General features: G+C 42.6%; 4 protein-coding genes across 6 annotated transcripts in view; 3 read left to right on the forward strand and 1 right to left on the reverse strand.

Annotated features, from left to right (window-relative positions):
* Positions 1-349: 349 nt before the first annotated feature.
* Positions 350-7,886, forward strand: LOC110376878 (WD repeat-containing protein on Y chromosome). Its single transcript, XM_021335502.3, has 18 exons — positions 350-686; positions 988-1,179; positions 1,715-1,826; positions 2,082-2,239; positions 2,323-2,499; positions 2,688-2,867; positions 3,195-3,428; positions 3,510-3,762; positions 3,896-4,032; positions 4,254-4,342; positions 4,419-4,613; positions 4,818-4,943; positions 5,020-5,180; positions 5,340-5,551; positions 6,030-6,211; positions 6,750-6,891; positions 6,977-7,171; positions 7,314-7,886. The coding sequence occupies exons 1-18, from the start codon at positions 441-443 to the stop codon at positions 7,488-7,490; spliced, it is 3,168 nt and encodes a 1,055-aa protein (XP_021191177.3). The 5' UTR covers positions 350-440; the 3' UTR covers positions 7,491-7,886.
* A 924-nt stretch (positions 7,887-8,810) lies between these two features.
* LOC110376876 (WD repeat-containing protein on Y chromosome) lies at positions 8,811-16,961 on the forward strand. The gene is made up of 18 exons (XM_049840289.2): positions 8,811-9,204; positions 9,787-9,978; positions 10,142-10,253; positions 11,678-11,835; positions 12,106-12,282; positions 12,367-12,546; positions 12,681-12,914; positions 12,988-13,240; positions 13,351-13,487; positions 13,570-13,658; positions 14,002-14,196; positions 14,290-14,427; positions 14,534-14,697; positions 14,774-14,985; positions 15,165-15,346; positions 15,469-15,610; positions 15,685-15,882; positions 16,075-16,961. The coding sequence occupies exons 1-18, from the start codon at positions 8,941-8,943 to the stop codon at positions 16,291-16,293; spliced, it is 3,246 nt and encodes a 1,081-aa protein (XP_049696246.2). The 5' UTR covers positions 8,811-8,940; the 3' UTR covers positions 16,294-16,961.
* A 421-nt stretch (positions 16,962-17,382) lies between these two features.
* On the reverse strand, positions 17,383-24,178 carry LOC110376873 (U4/U6.U5 tri-snRNP-associated protein 1). 2 transcript variants are annotated; one of them, XM_021335497.3, is made up of 16 exons: positions 23,907-24,178; positions 22,462-22,597; positions 22,215-22,372; positions 21,983-22,115; positions 21,663-21,768; positions 21,320-21,454; positions 20,900-21,013; positions 20,485-20,688; positions 20,025-20,153; positions 19,794-19,881; positions 19,402-19,547; positions 18,937-19,089; positions 18,584-18,689; positions 18,145-18,319; positions 17,796-18,024; positions 17,383-17,670 (listed from the first exon to the last, which is right to left on the reverse strand). In XM_021335497.3, the coding sequence occupies exons 1-16, from the start codon at positions 24,046-24,048 to the stop codon at positions 17,545-17,547; spliced, it is 2,280 nt and encodes a 759-aa protein (XP_021191172.3). In that variant the 5' UTR covers positions 24,049-24,178; the 3' UTR covers positions 17,383-17,544. The 2 variants fall into 2 exon arrangements, with proteins under 2 accessions (XP_021191172.3, XP_063893731.1); XM_064037661.1 differs by having other exon boundaries at positions 22,215-22,375.
* A 105-nt stretch (positions 24,179-24,283) lies between these two features.
* Mv (mauve) overlaps positions 24,284-25,497 on the forward strand; it is a 43,914-nt gene continuing 42,700 nt past the window's right edge. Inside the window, exon 1 of one of the 2 annotated variants that reach the window (XM_064037658.1) lies at positions 24,284-24,605. The gene's annotated coding sequence lies outside the window, so the exon portion shown is untranslated. The remainder of the gene's footprint in view (positions 24,606-25,497) is intronic. The other variant, XM_064037660.1, reaches the window with a different exon arrangement.

The raw sequence follows: 25,497 nt of genomic DNA on the forward strand, positions 1-25,497 counted from the left end.
TATTTCTCCATTTAGGTAGTTTGATGTCTTGGTAGATATTAGTATTTATGTTCAGTTGGTATTTGTTGGTATCAATGATACGGCATAATCTCAGCTACATAGATGTGGATGTCTTAACATATGAGTGAGTTTATGAGTTTTTTACTTGCACTCGTCCGTATCCAGTTTTGTGGACATGCCAATCAAAAAAATCGCTATATGATGGCCTGAATAAGGATAGGAAACGCAAATGCGCAAAATGGTGCGCAATACTATGAGGGGTACTTTAGATTTGTTTCTATAACTTTCTATTTAACCTTTTTATTTGTTCTAGGTTTCTCGTCATCTCGTCTGACTCGTTGGAATTGTTTCACTCTGTGACCCATTTTGTTATTTCATGGTTATTTCTGACTCGTTTCTGACAGTGACTAGAAAAGATTGTAATTTGGGTTGAAATAGTAATGGCAAGTGAAAGCAATGTCCGGTCGTTATTATCGATGTCTTCGAAGTCGGAGAGCAGCACGCGCGCCTTCTGGCGCAATGCGGCGCTGCACGACCGCTGCAGCATGCAGGACATGGTGGCCATCAAGGAGGCCTTCCAGAACGCACCCAACAATCAAATGAATTCACTTGAGTTCAGGAACTTGCTCAAGACTTTGTTAAATGTGGAATATGACGATGATGAGTACAAAATACTTTTTATGAAGGTATCGGGTACTACCTAATTTTTGTTTGTTAGTTGGTTAGGTTAGAAGGGTTCATTTAGTGCAGGGGAAGCGGAAAAAAACCGCTTCATACTACATCAGTTTTTGAAAATACATTTAGCGGCATTTACTAAGGATACTATAACACTTATATGTGAACTGGTGATTCCTTGCTAAAAAAACTACTATTAAAAACTATTTCCTAAAAGTTAAACTTATTTTTTCAAACTTATTTGGCGTTTGTGTAGGTAGTTTTGTAGCAGGTGACAATAAAACCAATTACAGTATTGTAATCAACACCCAGGTAAACTCCAGCCGTACGGGTACAATCGATTGGGACGAGTTCATATCACACCTGATCCTGGGCTACTTCACCAACGACTCCTCAACCCAAAGAAAAGCCCTGGAACCGCCCATTATGGGCTTGCCCGTGCTCATGCGCTCGCAACACAGACACCCTATATCCCGGATATGTTTCTGTCCCGATGTTGCCAAGGTAATGCCATTTGAAAAGTACCAACTTAGCAGTTTGATACCTGGGTGGAAAACATTTTCAAAATAGATAGGTAGCGTCAATTAAGGCAGTGGACGGCGCTAGACTGATGTTCTTCTTGAAATTACCTTCTAAACATACCCGATTGGACTTCAAGGCCCAGATAGCTGCCCAACTAGCAAAACGTGGTTTCCATGCTATCCTAGAGCCTTCACTTATCCAGGACTATACATATATAAACGGATATAGGTAAGTAGGCACAAATTATAAGATACATAGTATTTGAGTAAACACAGCATGTATTATGCTGTTTAAAGCGTAGTCGCAACCAGTAAAACGTTCATCGGAGCTTGAATTAGTCCAGATACGTAGCATATTAAAATCAAATTCTATTATTATTTTGCTAGTTGGGAGAAGGCCTATGTTGGGTTAGAGCTACTTAGGTTTATGGTTGCTATTCTATGTAATCTTAGTACACTATATATCTTCTATTGGAAGTAAACATCGTGAAACTGTGACATCCAAATGTATGGCACAGGACCGCAGCACGGACCCGATACAGGGCTCGTACATAACGGCGAGCCGCGACGGCATGATCGGCTGGTGGTCGCTCAACATGAAGTTGTTAAGAACTGCTTACTCTACCAGTCGTTCGTAGCTTTTATTATTTTCCGTATAGTAGTTCTAATAGATATATATACTACAAACATCATTATGACTACATCCATAATATAAAAATTAACTTTATATTAACACTTAAGTTCATCTTATCCTTATAATCAAGTTATTTTACTTTGTAATGAAGCCATTGCATTTGTTCTGATTATGATTTTTTATATCTGATTATATGTATTTGATTGATAACAGGTTAACTTTCTTTTACATGGTTTCTTCTCAATCCTTAGCGTATCTTAAGGTGCGCACGACGTGGGTGACGGACATGGTGTGCATGCCGGACGTGAACATCATCGTCACCAGCTCCACGGAGCGCGATCTGCGCTTCTACGACTGCACCGCCAAAACCTTTACCTTGAAAATTATCATCACCAGCTGGGAGTATATGGCAAGAAAAATATTTTCTGAATAACACATTCAATAAACGTGTTTAGTTTAGTTACCAACTTAACCTATCGACAAACGATTTAGATCTGTACGATGCACTATCACTTCACGGCGGATGAAAACGACGACTGCCTGTTGATCTGCGGCGACGTGGCCGGCAACATTCGGATGTTGCTGTTCTCTCCGCACAAGCGCGGCCCCTTCAAGAACGAAGCTGGCCACTCCTTGAAAACTATACGTCATAGAGATCTCCAGAAACGGGTACTAACTACATATAATGCTTCGTAGTTTATTATATTTGGTTATACCTACTGTCATATACTATGAAACTGTAAAACACTGCTCAAATTGGGCAAATTAGGTTGTAATTTTTATGAGACGTAGTTAGATAACCTGCTAAGATTTGTTGTAATCAAGTTATTAAACTACCATCGGGGTTTCCGTTGCAGCCTCAAATGCTACCAGAGCTACGTCTGGTGGAGTTAACTCGAATCCATACGGAGTGGGTGCGTCAGGTGTCGTACTACAAGTCGCTGCACTGCGTGGTGTCGTGCGCCACGTGCCCCGACGCGCTGCTCATGTGCGACATACACGGCTCCAAGACGCACAACATGTTCAAAGTTGAAAAGGTTATATCGGTGACACAAAACAGAAATTATCATTGACCTTGACCTATACTAATGTAATAGAAATCTTTTTTGTTTGTTTGTTAACCGATTTAAAAAATTATTTCACTGTTGGATGGTTGCCACCGGACGCAGTCAAGACCACGGGAAAATGGCCAGTAATAAGCGGCATAAAGAAAAAAATGTTCCCGGCAAACTACGATAAATAAGACATAGCTACCTAAAACTGTTTAATTAAGTTTTGAACGAAGAATACTGTGGTCATTAGCGTTTTGCATTGTAAATGCATAAAGCACGTTTATTTTTCACTAATCTCATACTTTGGTTCAGGGTATCCAATGTTTCACGTTTGAGGAGGAGAAGCACATTCTGGTGACAGGTGGCCCTGACTGCTTGGTCCGCGTGTGGAACCCCTTCGTGCCCGCCAAGCCCAGCATGACCTTCATTGGACATCATACCGGCATCGTCTGCATCGTGTTGCAAAATAAAGGTCGCACTATCTACTCGTTATCTAGAGATAGAACTATCAAAGTATGGGATGTACAGAGCCACGTGTGCCTTCAGGTGATTCCTACCTATTTGGAACTTTTCGTTAACACATTCTTCTACACTGACAATACATTTAACAACTTACTATGATTTCAGTCCTATATCGACGTGCCGGCGGTCCTGGGCGAGCGTTCGCCTATTTCTGCGGTGTACAACCCAGTCACGCGCGAGTTCATTATGGCAGCCGTCAAAATAGCCATTCTCATACTGGACGAGCAGCTGAACCCGCTGCACACGGACGGGTTCACGCACTCGCGAGCTGTGTCCAAGATCCTCTATAATCCTCTGTTCAAAGTTATCATTACGTGCGGCATGGATAGCATCATCATCAATTGGAGTCCTACCACTGGTAATATAACTCTAGTTTCATCTGTTTTACATAATCTCATTTTTAATTAGCTTAGTGATATGTTTCAGGTCGGTAGGTAACGTTTTCTAGGGTCTCGCATCCGTCGTTTTCACTTTTGGTAGTTTGTGTGCAGGCAAAAGCAATCTGATTATTCGTGACGCGCATACTCGTCTGCTGAATGGTGAGCTCATCCCTGTGGAGATCACTGCGGCGTGTTTTGACCCTGGCTACCAACTTATGGTCACCGGTGCAAGGAACGGAGAGCTCAAGGTAACTTCCAATATTTATTGATATCTGACTGTCAATTAGGTAGATCTAGAGGCTATTCAGCGATCAAGCGGTTACCTGATTCCGCAGCTTTAGTGATTAAGAAGCTTTTTTTGATATTTAAATCAAACTTATAATAGGTATATGATCAAAATGATTAAACTTATAAGAAATAATGGAAATAATATTCAATTAAAAACTAATAAGTAATTAAAATTTGCTAGGTTTGGAACTTCAACACGGGTTTGTGCATGAGAGTGATGACCATTAAACACATGTGCGAAGTAACCGGCATCTTTTGGGTGGATACGAGGTGTGACACTTTTTAATATAATGCAATGATAATAACAGAATGATATTATTGGTTTCCATGTTTTTGAACTGTTTAGGATTTTGGCAGTTGGGTGGGATCGCGTTGTGACAGAATTCGATGATTCCGGCACGTCGAAGACCGGCAAGAGCTGGGAGACCAGACACAATGATGACGTGCTGGCGGCGGCGGTGCGGCCGCCGCTCACGCTGGCCACGGCCAGCTACAACTCCGAGCTTGTGCTGTGGAAGCTGGACACTGGCCAGCCTTACAGGTCTGGCAAAATTTTCCATTAAAAAAAATAAGATTACATTGAGAATGATTCTCTTGGATACGATTTCCGGGCCGAGCAGTAATTGCTTTGTGGGTAAAATGAAGGCAGACTTAAGTCTTAAAAATAAACGAAAAACCTGTTGAAAAATTACCCAGTCCGTGGTAAGGTATTAAGGAGATATTAATAATTATGAATTGTATTCAGACTGTTCACGTGCTCCGACCCGACGCAGCGCCTTAAGATGCACTACAGGAAGCGCACCTCCATCAGGCCCGTCACGACGCCTTTCGACAAGACTCCGAAACGAGCTCTCGGTTTTCGCAAACCCAGGTAATGAAATATTAATAAAGTGGCAATAATACGTGAAGAGTTAGGTTGTAAAGTAGACACATGTGCATGTGCGCAGCTTGGCAGCTCGCGGCAACGTGAACCCCCTGCAGGCGGTGCAGAAGGCGACGGCGCGACGCGTGTCCACTGTGTCGGTGCCGGTGCGCGCGCAGAGCATGCGCCGCCTCGCCGTGCAAGCCATGCTCTTTCTGGAAACACGCCAACAGCACCCTCGTGTCGGTCAGTCAAACGCTAGTATTATTATTTTCTAGACTTAGGCCTTTAATTAGAATGTGGCTATTTTTCAACTCACCGTCATTGCTAAGATTGCACCCCTTCATTTGAATTCATAGAATAAGATTATCTGAACACCTACCTAAGTAGTCGGTTTTGTTATAGCTTCCCTTTTGGTTTCCGTGGAGAACGGCGCAGTGCAGTGCTGGTCAGATCACTCGGCGGGCGGGTACCAGGGATCCTTCCAGGCCATCCACATGGCGGGCGATTATGTGTCATCGCTGGCGACCGACATAAACAATGAATTCGTCTTCACTGGTACCACCATGGGATACCTCAAAGTGTGGCTCTTGTCTAATTATTTTGACAATAAAACGGTGAGTCATATAAATGAATAGACTACGTATGAAGCTCCTCGGGCACGAGACGGTCACGACCAAGGTTTGTAACCATATGAATGGCTAACCGGTTGGCACGACTGGTCGTTGTGAACAACTCGTATCGCCTGCAACCAAGGATGCGGCTTGGCCGAGGCCAGCCGCAATATTGATATATTTGACTTCATAATGTTACCATATCAATTTCGATGCCATATAAATAGCATAAACTATGGAGTGCACTGTAATATAGGATGAAATTAAATTAGAGTGACTGTAAAGGACTGAGTGATTATAAAACAATCATCTGTCCCAAAAAAGAAAAATTACAGAAGGACAAAAATAATGGCCGTATTATGGTCAGTCCTTGGTCGGCGACGCAGCCCAAACATAGCATCTTCTATCCAGGTACCACGACTAGACTATTAACTAGTGATCGTCTAGTGCGCGAGGTATGAATGTGTTGCGACTGTTGTAGGTACATATAAACATGCCCCGGCTGCGCCTGATGTTCCCGTTCCTGTGGCGTGACCGCATCGAGGGTCGCGCCAAGCGCAGCACTCGCGACCAGCCCCAGCCGCTGCTGCTTAACAGCTACCGCGCACATCTGCGCTGCATCACCACTGTCGCTTGCTTCGACGAACTCAATCTCATCTGCACGTAAGATCATTTTTCAGAGATTTGTGAGTGTGTTTGTGTGTGTGTTTGTGTGATATGAGATTTGTTGATAGAAAAAGCTCTTACAAGAAAAAAAGATTTATACACAGTTATTTTTTTATATGTATGTAGTTACTGCATGCCGTTGCGGAGTTCCACCAACTCCCTCTCGTCACCATCATTGGGTCAGCTTTCAACTTTCAACCGTTTTATATGTATATCAGACATACAGCTAAATGTTAAGTAGGTACCCTTTGCATGCCGAAAATATTCAAAATTTACGCTTGATCTCTCCGGGTTTGCATCTTCAGATCCTGACACGAAAACAACGAGACCTGGGAAGTATACACCAATCATACAAATCGCAAATCGTTCCAGGCACCTTTTAGTAATCTGCGAACATACATAAAAAATAAAAAAAACAACGTCAAAGATTCCAACGAATTGAAACCGTCCTCTATTTTGGGAAGTGGGTAAAATATATTGAAAAATTGTTAAGCAAAGACGGTAACCAGTATCGATAGATGATGTCAATTTCCAGCGGCAGTTCAGACTACAGTGTGCGCTTGTGGCGTATTTCTGGTGAGTACCTGCAGACGCTCGGCAGCTTCGTGCCGTGGACGTTGGAAGTTACACGTTTTCCACCTGATGTGAAAAAAATTGCTAGCTCTACCACCTTCAAGGTATGCTCTTATAAGTTCTGAATAGTTGCCAGGCATTTACTAAATATCATTAAAACGTGTTCTTAATTCAAGGACATCTTAACAGGTATTAAATGGTGGTGTGGTGTCACGTTACGTGCCTGGTCAGAAGGTGATAGACCTGTTAAGCGACATCACCAAGGAAGAACTGAAGCTAACGTATGGCGCGCCGCCTGATGAGCCACTGCTCGGACACCATTTCGTGATGCCCGATCGGCCAGAAGTGGAAAAACCCATCGAGCTTGACGTCTCAATGCCAAGAGTAAATAAATTCATCTGAAATTAAATATAAATAACACACTGGTTATCCTTACAGTAAAATATATGCCCTCAGATAGAGAGTCTCCAATGTATCGTCCGGTTTCGACCGCTCTTGGTATAAGGTGAGTTTTCTGTTGCTGCAGATCCCAATGTACACGCACCTGCGCATGGCGTCGATACAGCCGATGCGGCGCCTGGCCACGCCCGAGCTGGTGCGCGAGACGAGGCTGCGCGAGGGCCTCGCCAGGAAGAGCCCGCCCGACGCCGTGCCCACCACGCACCTGCAGGTGCAACTGCCTCCAACCGTGAAAAAGTCTTAGCCTGACGTTATAAGCTAATAGCTATAGCTAATAGTCAGCCGACTGGGAGACTCCACAGTCCAGCTCGATGAGAACAATTGATTAATTTATACTAGAAATGTTTCTTTATTTGGTCAATGGTTCGTTTATTTTCGCAATTAGTTGAATTATCGCTTAATTATGCCTACATATTTATACGAGTTATGTTTTACTTATGTTTAGCAGGGTTGTGTGTTTTTTTAAGCTGAACTTAGTATTAGGTATACTAAGTTCTATGTTCTATGTAAGGAATATAACTTTATGAATGTAAGAATATGAATAACTTTATCTTATGTTAATTGAGAGCCGCTCAGAAACATTTCATTTTTTTTTGTTATGGAAATGTCGCAGACTTTTTAATATACTTACAAAACATCTTACTTGTTGGCCTTTAATTTACTGGTTACGTGTTTTAGCTAACATCCGTTTTTTTTTTCAAAGTTTTCCTCAAAGTAAAAAACAGTCCGCCTGTCAACGCGAGAGCAGAGAATTAGTGAAGGTATCGAGTTGAAAAAAACTCTCAAGGGAACCAAAACCAACAGGGGACTACTACTACTGATTGACCTAGCTAGAAATATGTTGACTATATAATTTTCTAGCTATTACCCGTCCATAGCCCGGCGTCTCGCGGGAGCTTCTTTCCGTACCCGGACAAAAGATAGTCTATGTTACGCGGGTCTAGCTTCTCAACAGTGAAAGAATTCCGATTGATTACGATTTGCAATCTTGCACTACTGGGAAGCTACATAATCTCCTGTGTAACATAGACATTTTGTCCGGCTATGGGAAGATCCCCTGAGAGGCGTGTGAAACTACGGGAACCATAATTATGGAGTATAACTTTGTCAGGTTAGGTACTCAACCTTTTTCTAAAGTTATAGGTAGAGTGGTAACATCTATGGTATACAGCTTATAACACTGACCTCTATATTTACCACTGGACAGGCTGTTGTCAACGTGCTTTTGTGCCCGTTTGATAATCGCCATTTTGGCGCTGTTAGACGTAGCGAGTGCCCGTGGTACTAAAATTATTTTACAATGAACCAATGAACAAACAGTTCTCTCACAGCCATTTGAAATTATACGTCAAAATTAGTTCTGTAGACACTCGCTTAGACGATATTGGCGCTTCAAATGAGCACAAAAAAATTGCTGTCAAACGTACGGAACAGCCTGTCCAGTGGTAAATATAGAGGTCAGTGGCTTATAACCTTACTAAAAGATCTGAGACAAAATCATTGACATATAAATTCTAAGCTCGATGGACAAAATTAAGATTTTGAAATGCCAAAGCGTTTTTTGATATTGACATTGACACTATCATAAACAAAACAAACATGGAGAGATCATAGCTCCATTTTTTTACAAAAATCAATAATATATACACTACTTTTGATATTGTTTAGAGTAACTTTCAATAAAAAATAGAACAATGGCTAACGACAGTCAGATTAGGTCCACGATGTCGATGTCTTCGAAGTCGGAGGGCAGCCTGACGGCGGTGACGCGCGCCGGCCCGGGCTGGCGCAACGTGGCGCTGCACGACCGCTGCAGCATGGAGGACATGCTGAAGCTCAAGGAAGCCTTCCAACAGGCCTTCAATAACAAGCTTATGGCCAACGAGTTCAGAAACCTTCTTAAGACTTTGTTGAATGTGGAGTACGACGATGATCAATTTAAGATTCTCTTTTTAAAGGTAGATGTTGCACTCGCACATTTGGATAAACTATAACCGGATAATGTAGCTTCCAAACAGTGCTGAGATTTTTCAAATCAGTTATGTAGTTTCGGAGAATTTGGAGTACAAACAAACAATAAAATGTTCCTCTTTATTATATTGGTATAGATAGTCAGATAGGGAGTAAAGAGCTAACGGTAAGCATTTTGCCTATATCTACCTCTTCCTGCTGATAATGGACGCACTAACGTCCGATATTATTCTGGTGGGAGAGAGTAGACCGACAGTCCAGAGAGCATTGGAGGCTTGATGGCTGAGACTGGTGACTTAAGACTTAAGAGGTGAACAAGAGCTAAACCGAATACCAGCATCTACGTAAAAATCAGGACTTATAGCCATAATCCTAGCCGGCCTGCCCCTACGAGCCTGCTCGGACTTACCTTCGTTCACTCGTCCAAAGTGACGGTGAGAACGGACGGCGACGTTACTTTTTTTTAAATTTATTGAACAAAAAGATGAAATCATAGAATAATTTCAAATATGATTCAGATTCAAGTACCTACATTAATTCTCAGAAATCATTGTCGAAATTATGTTCAGATGAACACAAGTCGAACAGGCGAGGTAGACTGGGACGAGCTGGTGTCGCACCTGATCCTGGGCTACTTCGGCAACGATGCGGAGAACCAGCGGGAGTCGCTGCAGCCTCCTATCATGGGCTTGCCGACTATCTTGCGCTCACAGCACAGGCACCCCATTTCCCGGATATGTTTCTGCCCTGATGTTGAAAAAGTTAGCAGTACCTAATATTCAATAAAACTTACCACTTTTCTACACTTTAGAGGTAATGAACTCAGCGATAGGAAAACGTATCTGTTCGAACAATTTAGTAGTTTGCTGACGTGAAACGATTGTGATCATCTGTTATGTATGACGTAGTAAACCACATACACAGGACCGCAGCACGGACCCGATGCAAGGTTCGTACATAACGGCCAGTCGCGACGGCATGATCAACTGGTGGTCGCTCGACATGAATCTATTGCGGACTGCTTACTCTTCCAACCGTAAGTGTGAACATAGCTTCTATTCGCTACTTCTCTCGCTACTTAGGAGAACCTAATTACTGAGTAGACCTGACAACCGACTAACGGCCAGTTTCTTCTTCAAAAGTTAAAGTTAAAGTAATGTCTAAAGTAAAAGTAACGGTCAAATTCGTTTTTTCAAGGCTAAAGTGACAGCAAAATTCATAGAAAAATTGAATTTAACCGTTACTTTAACTTTAGACATTACTTTGACTTTTAACTTTTGATGAAGAAACTGGCTGTTAGTGATGAGTTTATACATATTTACTATGCATCACACTTCCAAGCGCACCTTGCTTGACTCCGAAAAGCCAGCGTGATGTGGGGCGTAGGCACTCAAGCAAACAAAATCACAGCATTTCGACAAACTACTGTTGACTAACAAATGAGGTAAAAGCATTGACCGTTAAGCTTGCCTGTTGCTATCTTATCTAAACAACGATAACGAGTGAATGTTCACTTTTGGCTTCTGTACTGCCTATAAGAAATATTAGGAACTCACAACATCATTTCTTAATATTTATGTGTGTCTGCAGTTCTTCAATTCACTCTAAATCAGTGGTTCTTAACCGGTGGTCCGCGGACCACTGGTGGTCCCTGGAGGCATTCCAAGTGGTCCGCGATGCATTACTTCGCGACGTTGCTAATCTAATTTTATTTTTAACTACTTATCTATGCGAATAGGGGTTTTCGCATAGACGTATAAAAGATATCCATCTTACTTGTCCAACAGAAAAAAAAAATATGTTTGAGCTACATTTTACGTAATTTTGGCTTTGAGTCTTAAAAATTAATTAAAATTTCGCGCTCGCTTCGCTCGCGTATTCAAAAATTGGGTGCCTTTATTTTTGCATTTGTCAACAAACAAAAAGTTAAGTAAGTTTGGGCCACATTTTACGTAATGTTTGGTTTTAATCCGAAAAAAATTTCGCGCTTGCTTCGCTCGCGCATTTGGAAACTAAATACATGAGTATGACAGTACTTAGGTCCTTGCGTTTTGTAAACGCAATGTTTAGTTTGTAAATGATAGATTTAGTTAAAGCTATAAATACGTACGTGGGTTTTCGACGCTTCTGATTGTTAAAAACAAGCATAGAAATCTTTTGGATGCCACTGCCGACATGCGTTTAGTTTTGAGTAGTACTGAACCAAGAATTCAGAAGTCAGTAAAGAGAATGCGGTCACAAAAATCTCATCAAAATCTGTAAATTTTAATTATAAAGTGTGCTCGTATTCTTTATCAAATAACCCTCAATTTAGGTAAACCATTGGGGTGGTCCCCGGCAAGACAAACTTTTGGTAAAGTGGTCCCTCATGCCAAAAAGGTTAAGAACCACTGCTCTAAATCGAGGTGGCATAGTAAGGGAAAATCTTCTATGGGCCTGATTATGAACTCCCCTCCTTAGCGTATCTGAAGGTGCGCACGACGTGGGTGACGGACATGGTGTGCATGCCCGACGTGAACATCATCGTCACCAGCTCCACGGAGCGCGACCTGCGCTTCTACGACTGCACCGCCAAAACCTTCACCCTGAAAATTGTCATCACTAGCTGGGAGTATATGGCAAGCATACGACTTAACTGTTTGAATCTCTAGAATTCTTTACATCATAAAGTTAAGAAGCAGTACCTTCTAATATAAATGAGGTAATCACAGGTGAGATGAGATAGTCATTCCATCTCATCCGTCTAGCTAGCCCAATGCAGCCATATGAATACGTACGATTGATTCGAGTGTTGAAAATATGTGTTTGCTGAAAATGTCTATGCCGATTTTTTTACAAATTCCATGAATGAAAGTGTCTTCACTTGGATATTAACTTTCATTTGACAGATCTGTACGATGTTCTATCACTTCAGTCAGGATTGTGACGAAAAATGTATGTTGATTTGTGGTGACGTGGGCGGCAACGTGCGAGTGCTCCTGTTCTCCCCAATCCAGCGCGGACCCTTCAAAAATGAGGCTGGACGGGCGCTGAAGATATTCCGTCATGTAGATCTGCAGAGACAGGTTATTACACAATTGCTAGTCATGTTAGTAGTCAGTATGTCTTAGCAGTATTTGTACTTCTCTATGAGTGACCTATCTTTGCAGCCCCAAATTTTGCCAGAAATGCGCTTAGTAGAGCTTAATCGCTTGCACGCGGAGTGGGTGCGTCAGGTTTCGTACTACAAGTCGCTGCACTGCGTGGTGTCGTGCGCCACGTGCCCCGACGCGCTGCTCATGTGCGACATACACGGCTCCAAGACGCACAACATGTTCAAAGTTGAAAAGGTACAGTAGAAGTTCAATTAAATGTCCTATCGTCATAATCTATTAATTAATATTAAATTTGTAAATAACTATTCATTTATTATACCTAGTGAATACTTAACAGTACAAAACTAACACATACAAATATTTTTCAGGGGATTCAATGTTTTGAATTTGATGAGGAGGCACACATATTGGTAACGGGAGGTCCAGATAGCGTGGTCCGTGTGTGGAACCCGTTCGTGCCAGCTAAACCTAGCGTGACCTTTATCGGGCATCACGCAGCAGTCACCTGTGTCGTGCTGCAGAACAAGGGACAAACTATATACTCCTTGTCCAGAGACAGAACAATTAAGGTGTGGGATGTCCAGGGCCAAGTTTGTATTCAGGTAAAAGGATTTTCACCAATCTGCTGATAGATATAATTTCTATCTGCATCTGGATTATTATTTTCTATTGCAGACCTACATCGACATTCCGGCAGTAGTTGGTGAGAGAACCCCAATTTCCGCGGTGTACAACTCAGCCACCCGCGAGTTCATCCTCGCTGCCATTAAGATAGCCATCGTGGTGCTGGACGAGCAGCTCAACCCGCTGCACACGGACGGGTTCACGCACTCCCGAGCTGTGTCCAAGGTCCTCTACAATCCGCTGTTTAAGGTTATCCTCACATGTGGCATGGATAGCATTATCATGAACTGGAACCCTGTTACTGGTAAGGTACTGCTTGATTGTCAATCACATAAAAACTTTGAGACATCGTACGCACTACGTAGGTACTTCGATCCAATGCCTGATGGTCTGATGTTTTGCGGATGTTTACAGGTAAACGCAACGTTTTGATCCGTGATGCGCACACGCGACTTTTGCATGGTGAGCTGATCCCGGTGGAAATCACTGCGGCCTGCTTCGACCCCGGCTACCAGTTGCTACTCACAGGAGCCAGGAACGGCGAACTCAAGGTTTTGAATTCATTTAGCATTCTTGGTATTCATCAGGCGCTTGCATCATCGGACTTTAAACTAGATGTTTTATGTTGTCTAGGTGTGGAACTTCAACACGGGCTTGTGCTTGAGAACTATGAGTATCGCGCACATGTGCGAAGTTACCGCCTGCTTCTGGGTGGAGGGCAGGTGACCTCATTCATCAACTACTAATCATTAATCAACTACATGCTTCATGAACGCATTCAACTAACGAAGGCTTCTCAGCCGTTGCTATTTATTATCATCATCACCTGCGTAGCCTTTTCGCAAGCTTTAATTTACTTCACCGATGGTTGTGTGTCTGCAATGAAATGTTGAAACTACATTTTGGAGCACTTCCCGCAGCCGCAGCAGTGACTTGGCTGTTTTTTTTTTCAAATTATGTTGTAATACATATATAAACTGTAAACTAATGTGACTTTTAAATTAAAAAAGGGCCGTTACTGAATGTACAGAAAAAAGAAGGAATAAAAAAAAAACTTTCTTTTAGGATCCTAGCAGTAGGTTGGAACCGCCACGTGGTTGAGTTCGAAGACTCCGGCATGGCGATGCATGGCAAGAGCTGGGAGATACGTCACACAGACGACGTGCTGGCGGCGGCGGTGCGGCCCCCGCTCACCATCGCCACGGCCAGCTACAACTCCGAGCTCGTGCTGTGGAAGCTGGAGACCGGCCAGCCTTACAGGTGCATATAGGTATTTAACCGAACCCTCAAGCACAAGCCTTGTGCGGATTTATATTAACATACGAATCATACGATAATATAATAATTTCGCAGACGGTTCTCGTGCACGGAGCCTACGCTTCGCATCAAAATGCACTTCCACAAGCGCGAGTCTCTCAAGCCGACCTCGAGTACTCCTGACAGGATGGCTGATCTTAAGGGAAAAAGACTTTCCGTCATTAGAAAACCTGGGTGAGTACGATCACAAACAGTAATATTGAAAACCTTTTTTCATTATTATTTTCATTGGTACTTGGTGTATATATAGACGGATGATGATAAAGTAAATTTTGCACAGAATGGGAACCTCTCGCGAGAGCGTGGACCCATCGGCGGCGATCAAGAAGGCGACGGCGCGGCGCGTGTCTACCGTGTCGATGCCGACGCGCGCGCAGAACATGCGGCACCTAGCCGTGCACGCCATGATCTTCCTGCACACGCGGCCGCAGCAAATGCACGTCGGTCAGTAATTAGTAGCAACGTCACGTCACATACTCATACACTCCAAGACCGAGACAACTTTACTGACATGTTCCAGCTTCCCTCCTACTCGCGCTGGAGAACGGCACAGTGCAATGCTGGTCAGACCACTCGGCGGGTGGATACCAAGGCGCTTTCCAGGCCATCCACATGGCAGGCGACCACGTAGCAACCATGACCACGGACATCAACAACGAGTTCCTCTTCACTGCTACCACACAGGGATATGTTAAAGTGTGGCTCCTGAGTAACTACCTCTCAAACACGACGGTAAACACGTAAAATTATATTATTTATATTTACCTACCTTAAATAATTCGACTCGACCGGGCTCGACCGGCTCGACTGGTGTAAATGAAAGGGATACCTACTCGAATCTGCTTATATAGACATTGGTCTCCAATAAAGCTTCTCCAATAAAGTCTCCACAGCTTTTTCTTTCATTACAGACGCATATAAACATGCCCCGGCTGCGCCTGTTGTTCCCGTTCCTGTGGCGTGACCGCATCGAGGGTCGCGCCAAGCGCAGCACTCGCGACCAGCCGAAGCCACTCTTACTGAACAGCTACCGTGCACATCTGCGCTCTGTCACCAGCATAGCTTATATCGACGAGATGAAACTTGTATTTACGTGAGTTCCATACACTTCGAAGTATAAAGTTGTACACTATCTATAGTAGTCAGTAGAGTGTATTCATTCAATAGTAATGGAAACGTTACCTACGTTTTAAATACATACTTTTAAATTCGCAGTGGCAGTTCAGACTACAGCGTTCGAGTGTGGCGTCTGACCGGTGAATACCTGCAGACGCTGGGAAGCTTCCTGCCGTGGACTCTAGAGGCGACTCGCTTCCCCCCGGACGTGCAGAAAGTCGCCAGCTTCACGACGTTCAAGGTATAGGAGGTGTTGACAAATGGCAACCAGTTCAAGCGCTGGTGGAGTAGGCAGCTGAGAGTGAGCGTGTGCAGGTGTGGCGCGGCGGGTACGTGTCGCGCTACGTGCCGGGGCAGAAGGAGGTGGACAAGCTGCGCGACATCACCGACCACGAGCTCAAGCACAAGACGTACGGCGCCTCGCCTGCAGAGCCTCTGCTCGGACGATACTTCACGCTGCCAGCGCGTCCAGAGCGGCAAGAACCAATAGTCCTCGATAACTCCCTGCCCGTGGTCAGTATACTTTTCTTCTGTAGATACGATTTCCTGTTGCCTCCAGATTTCTTCAAACCAATTTTTCAAATTAATGAGATTTATCAGTTCATCTTTTGAACAAATTAGAACCTCAGCAGAAGAAGTATGTTGTGTGCAGAGTTGAATATTATTCCAACTATCAGTTTAGCGATTTTATGGTGTGGGTTGCAGATCCCGCTGTACGCACACCTGCGCATGGCGTCGACGCTGCCGGTGCGGCGGCCGCCCACTCCCGAGCTGGTGCGCGAGACGCGGCTCAAACGCGGCAGGGTTAAGAAGATACACTACGGCGGTGCACAAGACCAGTCCATAGACCCGACGCAGGCGCCGACAGCGCCACAGACAGTGCCCGTTCCTGACCCAGTCTCAACCAGAACATCTAACACATAAAGCGCTATGATTCGGATTCACCTATAAGTTGTAAAGATCCTTATTTGTAGGTAATGAATAACGGGTAGCAGCACTTGCATAATCTCTTGGATATCGACCGGTTAATTAGGTGTTGGTGTGAAACCGCGATCAGATTTTTATTTTTATTATTTATCTCGTTTAGTATTTACTTACAAAGGTTTAGTATAAATTTATTTATTATTAAGTTGTTATTTGTGCACATAATTATAATTTTGATTTGAATTATTTTAGAATAATTATTTAATTTAAAGTGTCACATGTAGCATGCACTTGTAAAGTAACATTACGAATATGCTCGACAACTCTCATGACATCCGAGAGGGAGGCAGGTAGTAGGTACCTGTGACTTGATTCTGCTAATTCTACTTGATAAGCGACATACTTTCAATTACGATTGAAGTATGTCGTGCTGCGGCGCGGCGCCGTGCCGTGGCCCGGAGACGTCGTGACGTTGTACGGTGACGGCGCCGCGCCGTGCATGATGGGGACGCGGCCTTAGTAGCAGAATGCCCGCTAAGGTTAAAACTGCTATTGATTGAGATTCAGTGTTATCGAATTTTCACATTATTAACTTAGCAGAGTCGAGCCCGTTCTAATGCAGTGGTTAAAAATAAAGCTTTAATGTTACCTACGTTACGCTGAGGCACTTTTTTATAGTAAATTGTGATTTAATAAAAAATATATTTATGATTTTGTATCTCATTTTTTTAAGCGACCGGTCTTGTCTTCTAACGGTTAGATACCCTACTTATAAATTACACGCGAGTTACAATATTACCCGTAAATATACCTACAAAGTGGTACACAGCCACCCGCAGAGCCGAAAGGTGGTTAAATTACTCCTTGTCAAGAGACAATCAACCTTATTTTTAAATCGTTGTATTTTTTTTATATTCTACCAAAAAACTCATCCATCTTAGTGATCCATCTACGGACCGAGCGCCCCAAGAGTTGCTTAACCTTATTTACGATCGATCTATGCGACTTTGTCTTAGCCAGGAGCTCTTCCTAAGCCACTTCCTGCTTCATCTAAATAACCGTGGGACTCATATTAATAAAATACCAAAATACAGTCCTAATATGTTTTTATTGCCACAAAATCAGGTAATACGAAAATATACAAACAATTCATAAGTGTTGGTGTTCCGAGTTGTACGTGTTGTTAAGGTTATTTATGATTATTGCGCTTAAGGCTAGTTCATCGTGGTTCAGTGTCGGCATGTGTGTCTCTCAGTTGTTGGCGTCGCGCTTGACGCCGCTGAGCACGATGTACGGCGACTGCGTCTCGCGCTGCTTGTCCTGCAGCATCTGCAGCGTGCCCAGCGGAGTGTCCGTCGAGCTCATCTTTTTCATCAGCTGTTCAGAAAACGTACCATATTAATGCAACATAACACTATATTTAACGCGTTCGCAAAACACTGGTAGGTAGGTAGTACCATCTTTATACTAAAATGTTTTGTGTATTTTAAAATGTGTCTCACCCCCTCCTGCACAGCCTTCTTGATCCTCTTCTCCTGCTTGTTCTTGCCTGGTCCCTTGCCGTGGAACTTGTGCGAGAGGTAGCGGAAGGCCTCCTTGGGGCACAGCGGGCGGCCGTCGTCGTCGACGTACTCCAGCTTGATGTTCGGTCGGAAGTTGTTCTTCTCGCGGAAGTCCTGCAGCGGCCCCGAGTGACCGCCGCGCTCGCGTCGGCCGTACTTGTCGTCCTCACTGTATAAATCATTCGCCACAATCAATATCAAACATTCTATTCTCATAGAACTCAACCATCTATCAAGTGTTCATTCTTGGGTAAGCTGGTTGGTATATAAGAAGGATGCGGCGGGTTACCCGTAAGTCTTGTCCTCGATGGAGTAGTGGCGGGCGGTGAGCAGATGCTTGGCGGCGGAGCTGGGCATGGGCGCGGCGCCGGCGCGCTCGAGGTAGCCCTTGCTGAGCGCCAGCTGCAGCGCGCCCCACACGCCCGCGCCCAGCGACGGCTCCGCCTCCAGCCCCACGCACGACCCTGCGCACACAACACATTCCTGCGCTACACAACGCGACTACAACGGACTTGTAAACAATTTGACGCTATGCGCTTCGACACCAGCATACATTGAACCTAAAGGTATCAACGCATTTTACGGTGGTCATTATCTTTAATCCCTCTTCAAATAGTTAGTTGCAACAATTTTACATCAAAAATAAGTTTTTACACCATACTGGTCAGGTGTCTCGGAGGCCGCGGACCTGCGGGGACGAGCTATGGTAATGTTGTGACAGATGTTACCTGCGGCAAGGTCAGCAGGCTTCTCGTTGTCGACATCGACTCGGCTCCAGGCGCCGGCGTTGTGGTCCACCTCCGGCTCCACCTCCATATCCTCACGCTCAAAGTCCTGTACAGAAACATCTACCGTTACCCTTAATTTTAAAAATATATTATACATATGTAGCGGCTCGTAACTCATATTCGAGCAAAAGTGGTGCATGTTGCACATGCATGCATGTCCCAATGGTTTCTCCGCAGCAACTCAGGCGAATTTGCGATTCATTACAAAGAGAGCTGAGAACTTTAGCTGTTTACTTGAAAAGTACACCCGGGTAGGTGTGGAGCAGTGAGTGGAGACTACAAGTGAGGGTTACCATGATCTCGGCGTGGTGGTCGCGGTTGCCGGCGAGCCCGTACGTGGGGATGTCGCCCAGCGTGCGGCAGAACTCGGCCGTGGCGTCCAGCACCATGGACGAGCCCTCCTCGGCCGGCTCCTCCTCCTTCACTCGCTCCAAGATTTCCTCTACCTGCGAGCAAACAATAAACCTTGTATCGTGTCAAACTTTATGTGCGGATTTCAATGTATCTCTAGTTAGCAAATCATTAACGTTTGCTTACTAGAGATAGGCGTTTGACAATAACCCTATACAAGTAACTAGCAACGGAAGTCATATAAGCCATATAAAGGAGGCGGAATGGGGGAGTATATAAGGGCTTTTATTTATTATCCAATCGGGCACACTTCCACAGAGATTAATATTGTTCATATTTAACGTCACGTAGCACGATAGCGAAGTGTAGATAGATGTGTAAAAGGGAACAGTATTGGTGAAGCTGACCTTGGGCACCTTGAACTGCTGCTCCTCAGCGAGCTCTGCCTGGCGCAGGCGGCGCGCGCGGGCCAGCGCGGCCTGCAGCTCGGTGTCGGGCTCCGTCTCCTCCTCGTCCACCTCCGCCGGCTGCGTCAGCTGCTCCGGCTTCACCTCTGCGGCACACAACAGTTTATATATCAACCTTAGGTTATGTTGACGTAACGTGGCGTTCATATATAGTTCAGCAGAAAAGGAAACTCATGACGAGCGTCTGGGGTTTGGAATTTGTGGGCGCTTTTTTAACCTACGAGTTTGAAGCTACAAGTTCATCAATAATTTGAGCATAAATTGTATTCTACTAGCATTGAACAATATGAAATTGTGTGTTACGCAAGTTATTAACAGTATATTTACGATACCTGTATCATCGGTGTCTAGCGGAGCGGTGGCAGCGTCATAGTCGTCCACATCTATGGGCTCGTGTTTGGCCTTCTTGCGTATCTTGCCCTGCACACAAATATGTTATAGTTTAATAATATGCCACTTACATAACTTATTCATTTCCCAATGAGTTTTCCCACGTAGGGTTTTTATTATTAATCGATATGGGGTGTTTGAGAAGCTTTATGAAGGCGTATTGTGTGTGTTACCTTCCTCTTGGTCTTCTTGAACTTGGCCTGTATCTCGTGCTCGTCCAGGTAGTCGCAGGCGAGCTGCAGCGCCGGCAGCTGCAGCGACTCCAGCCGCTTGTCGCCGCCGCCTTGCAGACGCTCTTGTCTCTGTACACACACAACATCCACGTTAAATACTTTGTTAGCTTCCCACAAGCTTTTATAGGTGTAACCTATGGTTTAAAGAACAAGAACTAACAAGAACTATGGACCCTGTTAGGGTAAATCAAAATGAAGCATTTAATGGCAATACCTAAGTACATTAGTCAAGTATCAAGATTTATAAATAAAGGGTGGCTAATTTTATTTTCATGTTACTTAGTCATATGACTGACACAGTGGCATAAAGCCACTAGTAGTAAGATACATTGAATTGTGATAGCTATGAAAAAACTAAATTTATAGTTTTACTTTACAAGAAACTTGGAATTTGAGTTACCATCATATCGCGGAACTTCTTAGCTTCCAGAACACTGTCGTCTCCGATGAGGAAGCCGCGTGTCTTGGCGTCCCTGTCCTTGTGTATCTCGTCGTCGTACTTGGTGAGCACGGGGCGCTGGAAGCCGAGCGCGGCGGCCTCCAGCTCCGCCTCATCGTCGTACGCGCGGTACCCGGCGCGGGCCTTCTTCGCTTCCAGAAGATTCTATGGACAAAAAAAACCGTTCGTGAAATTATTTAAAATGTCAATTATATGTAGTTACTGCATGCAACCTGCCATTTGTGTTTCTTTTGAGGTTAAAAATTATAAAACAAAGTACCAATTAAACTAATGGCTTGTTCTGAAATTCACAGAAAAGTTAAAATTTGCCGTAACCATAAAAAATAGTAGCGCTTAAAAATAAGCAGTAGGTTACCTTCTTGGTCCTCTCGTCGTCGACGATGTTGACGTTGACGAGCACGTCCTCATTATCCTCGGCCAGCACCTCCTTGTCGGCCAGCGTCAGCACCACCTCGCGCTCGTCCGCTATCTGAGGTTCAATATACGACACTTTTTACATTCATCAGCATCATCATTATTATAACGTATGTTACAAAAATTGAGACTATCTATTTTGTTGAAACATTCGCTTCTGTCCTTCTAAGTCATTGGGAAAATAAATGTTCTGAACATAGCATTGGGCAAACTCGTGCGAGTGTCGAATCATAGTTATGCTTCAAGTCAGAGAGGTAAATATTTAAATCATGTAGAGACTGAGACTTTCCAAAACTTTATGATAATGAATGCAATACAAAGCACTGTTAGTTAGTAAGGTGGTGGCAGTGCGTGTACGTACGGCGTCGATGTCGTGCGCGACGCGCAGGCCGCGCAGCTGCGCGTGTGAGTAGCTGCGCAGCCGCTCCTCGCGCGACTCCTGCTCCACCAGCGCCGACACGCCGAACACCGCGTCCATCTCGTCCAGCATCGCCGCCTGCACACGGAACAACATCTCAATATTAAAAAAAAAAGCATATGATTTAAACAACCCATACAAAAATGCACTTAACTGTTAACGTTACGTAACGTTTTTCGTTACAATAATACACTGGAAGTTTTCTTAAAACTACTAGTGGTAAAAATATAACAAGAATTGTGGTGATAACTGGTAAAATACAAGTATGTATAATGTATATGCATACCCTTTTTGCCGCTTCACGTTTTTGCTTGTCGATTTCCCGAGAACGCTTTACCCAGGCGGCAGCATCGTCCTCATCAGATTCGTCTGCCAGGAGTGTTGTTTGTAATCTGCACAAAAAATTATGAATCAATAGTAAATAATAGTATTAATAAAGTAAATAATGGTGATTCATTGTAGTTTGTAAGGAACCTCCCACTCATACTGAGGTTATACTTTCTATCTTTTGCTTAGACACAATGAGTAAATGATGATGATTTATATGGTCAAATAACCAAAACATAACTTGTTTCAGTAAATAAACGTTATGTGTGCAATACTGACTTCTGTTCAATCTTCCTCTTCTCTTTACGCAGCTCCAGCTTCTCTCGTATCTTCTCAGACTTCTTCTGCTGTGATATGTTCGCTGCAGGCTTGTGATAGAATTCGCCGAGATCGTCTTTAATTTTACCATCCTCTTTAACAAATAAAAACAAAATTTAGTAAAATCAACAACAAAAAATGCTGTCCTGTAATAATTCCTCTGTATTGTTTTATAATTTTGTGTTCAAATTACCTGCAGGCTTCTCAGCTCGCTCCAGTGGCTTGAGGCCAAGCTTGGCACGTAGTTTGTTGGTCTCCTCAATGGACAGGCTCTCTTGTGCTCCCCCACTTGTGGATGGTGGTGACTGCGAGCGATCAGCTGTGCGGCGTTCGCTTTCTGAGCTCTTCTCTCTAATAAACATTAATTTTGATTAAGATTTTAGACAGTGAAGTAATAAAATAAGTCAAATTGCAGTAACCAGAGTTCAGGGGTACCATACCTGCGGTAGTCAGCTTCATCTTTCTGTGCGCGGTGCTGTTCCCTGGCGCGGCGGTCGCGCTCCTCACTGCTGCTGCGGCTCTGAGAGCGAGGGGCCGCCTCCTTGCTCAGGTGCGAGTCCACTGGCACCTCTTCAACTACAACAACCGAGACAACAGCTTTATTTACAACCCTAAGAACTTCTAATAAGGAAAGAAGAAACCTAAAGAGAGTAATTATAGATAACTTATATTAGAAACGTAAATTATAAGAATTACTAACCATCTAACAGCATAAATATAAAAGTTTTGAGAATTTGTGTTTGGTTTTTACTGTTTCATACTAAAAATTCTAAATGGATTTGAAGTTGGCAGAAACACAGAGTATATATCAGATTAACATATAGCCAACTTTTTATCATGTGCTCTGAGAATGCAGAAACCACCAGCAAAAGCTAGTATTTTGATAAATTTACCATAAGTAACTTTGGTGAGAGAATTGAAAATTCTTTGATATTAAGTATTGATATTAAGTATTATCTTCATTCATTCTTAGATATTAGCATTGATTTCAATTTTTTTTTATCTGTGCCCTTTAAGATTTCATGCCTTAATGAAACCTTAGAAAATCAGCTCAGGTGGTTAGCATGTAAGATATTCAATGAACATCTGAGAAAATACTTCTTTTCTCAATATTCTATGGCAATAAGCTACAAAATTTTGGTATAGGGAGTGTTATGAAACTCAGTAGATTTATAACTAGGCACATAAACACAACAAATTATAAATGTGAGTCTACACTACAAATCAAATTTAATTGTAAACATTGAATAATGTTTGGAAGGAATGTTTAAAATTAGTTTTGTAGTTATGTGCGATGAACTGTAGGTATAATGGTATCAGAAAATTATGCAGAACTGTAAAGGCTTGTAATATTTGGAACAGCTTGCTGGTCGTGAACTGTTCATGAGTTGTTAAGCTATCATCATCTGCCTAGCCTTTTCCCTTGTATTTGTTGTTTGGGTTGTTTATCTAATTAGGCATCAAATAACATGTTTATGCTCATGATAACTCCAAGTGTCATCATGTAGGTTTCCCTTGTGGCAGCACTCCACACAGCTCCACAATACCTACCTGACGTCTGCAGCACACGGACGCGGTGGATTTACTCGAGTGCCACCGAGTCTGAAATAACGAGCAAACAATGCCATTATTTTGTCAAGTGGGAATCCCGCCGACACCAGTCATTATTTCCAGTTTTACTCTAGTACATCGACTTTTACATAAGTAAAGATACAAGTAAAGTTCATCAACAAAACATGGATGAATGGATTTTTGATATCGTCCACGTCCTGAATTCTTTTAGAAATTGATGTAGGTAGAAAAAGTAATCCAGTACAATATTACTAGGGAAATAATCACCGGTGTCCAGCGTATCTCATTTAAGTGTATAAAGTGGATAACTAACCGTCTGGGGAGCGGTCTCGCTTGCGATCCTTGTGTTTGCGATGCCGTTTACGTTCACGAACTTCCTCGTTTTCCAGCGGCGAACGGGACCGACTCCTATGCTTCTTCTTTTTCGATTCCTTCTTATGTTTTTTGGAACCCATTTTGTTGTTAGTAAAAGTAATCTACGCCTCCTGTATACTTATTTTTCGTTTACAAACACAAAAATAGCACGTTGCGTTCATTAGCAATCAATAATGAATGGCCGCCATCTTGTATTTATCATTGTTGTCACTTTTCTGTCAGGTCAGGTAGTTAACCCATCAAGCAAAAACAAAACGTCATAAACCATTTGGGCAGTCAGTCATTTTGAAGACTTAAAAGTTTGTTAAAGAAGCATGGTTATTATGTTATTAAACCATTTCATATTAAACCGTTCACAATTATACAGTGGTGTTTTAATCAATTTATTTTGTTAGTGTAATGGTCAGCCCTTGGAATGGAAAGGAAAACCTGAGGGAAACTGAAACTGGCAGCACTGCAATTTGTCAAAGTTGTCAAAAAGTTTAAAGAGCGAGGTTGTTTGACCCGCAAAAATATTTTTGCGAAGTTAATTGCAATTATTATTCAACTTTTAGATTTATGTTACTATAATTTCTTGACTGCTGGCTTTTTATGATCAAGCTGCTGACAAGAGCGTAATCTGGCTTAAGTATTTGATGTGAGTGGTCATTAATTTGTTATTTAATACCTTGGTATTTTTATTTATCTGCTTATTATCTATTCTTGTTTTGTTCCTATGGCATATTTAGCATTTGAAATTAGTTGCTAAGTCTCAAGATTGTCCTTAAAACATTTTTACGATTACGTTGTACCTATTAGAATCTTATTGTATTTTAATGTAAATACAAATGAAGTATTAGAAAGCTAATAGCATTTTTTTTGCAGTTTGGCTCTACTATTATTTTTTTAAGTATTGTATAGAGATTGCTAAATGTATTAAAGTTGCATTTATTTAGCTTGTAATCAATTTTTTTATAAAACCAAAAGAACTATTGATATTTGGTACAGTTTAGACCTATTAATGTTAATGTAATTATATTTAAACATACAATTTAATATGACATTTATTGAATACGTTCCTAAAAACAGTTTTTATTTAAATTATATATTTATCAATTGCTACAGGGAAATATTAGAACTAAGTATCAAAATATTCATCCGTTCCTAAATAGTTTGATCGGTTATAATCCCGCAAATGTACATAATAGAATAGAAACCTTTTTTTTTAGTTCTTAAGCAAGTTCTAGACAAAATAGTGAGAAGGCATTTCTAAGTCTCATTCAAAACAATGGAGTTTTATAATCCACAATAATTCAATAAGCCACATCTCAAAATCAAAAGTAATTTATTCAAATTGGGCTGTAAAACAGCACTTTTCGAATGTCAGAAATTTACAAAAGACAGCCCCCAAAACGCCCACCCTTCACCACTTCCTATGAGTTTTTGCTGGGAAGAAGAAGTGGAGCAACAAACTCCCCAGCAAAGTTCTAACTCCAATATCTCAAATTATAAAAACAAATTAATCAATAATATCATAAAATTTATTACAT

This window comes from Helicoverpa armigera, chromosome 13 (genome assembly GCF_030705265.1).
Source record: "Helicoverpa armigera isolate CAAS_96S chromosome 13, ASM3070526v1, whole genome shotgun sequence".
Classification (NCBI taxonomy): Eukaryota; Metazoa; Arthropoda; class Insecta; order Lepidoptera; family Noctuidae; genus Helicoverpa; species Helicoverpa armigera.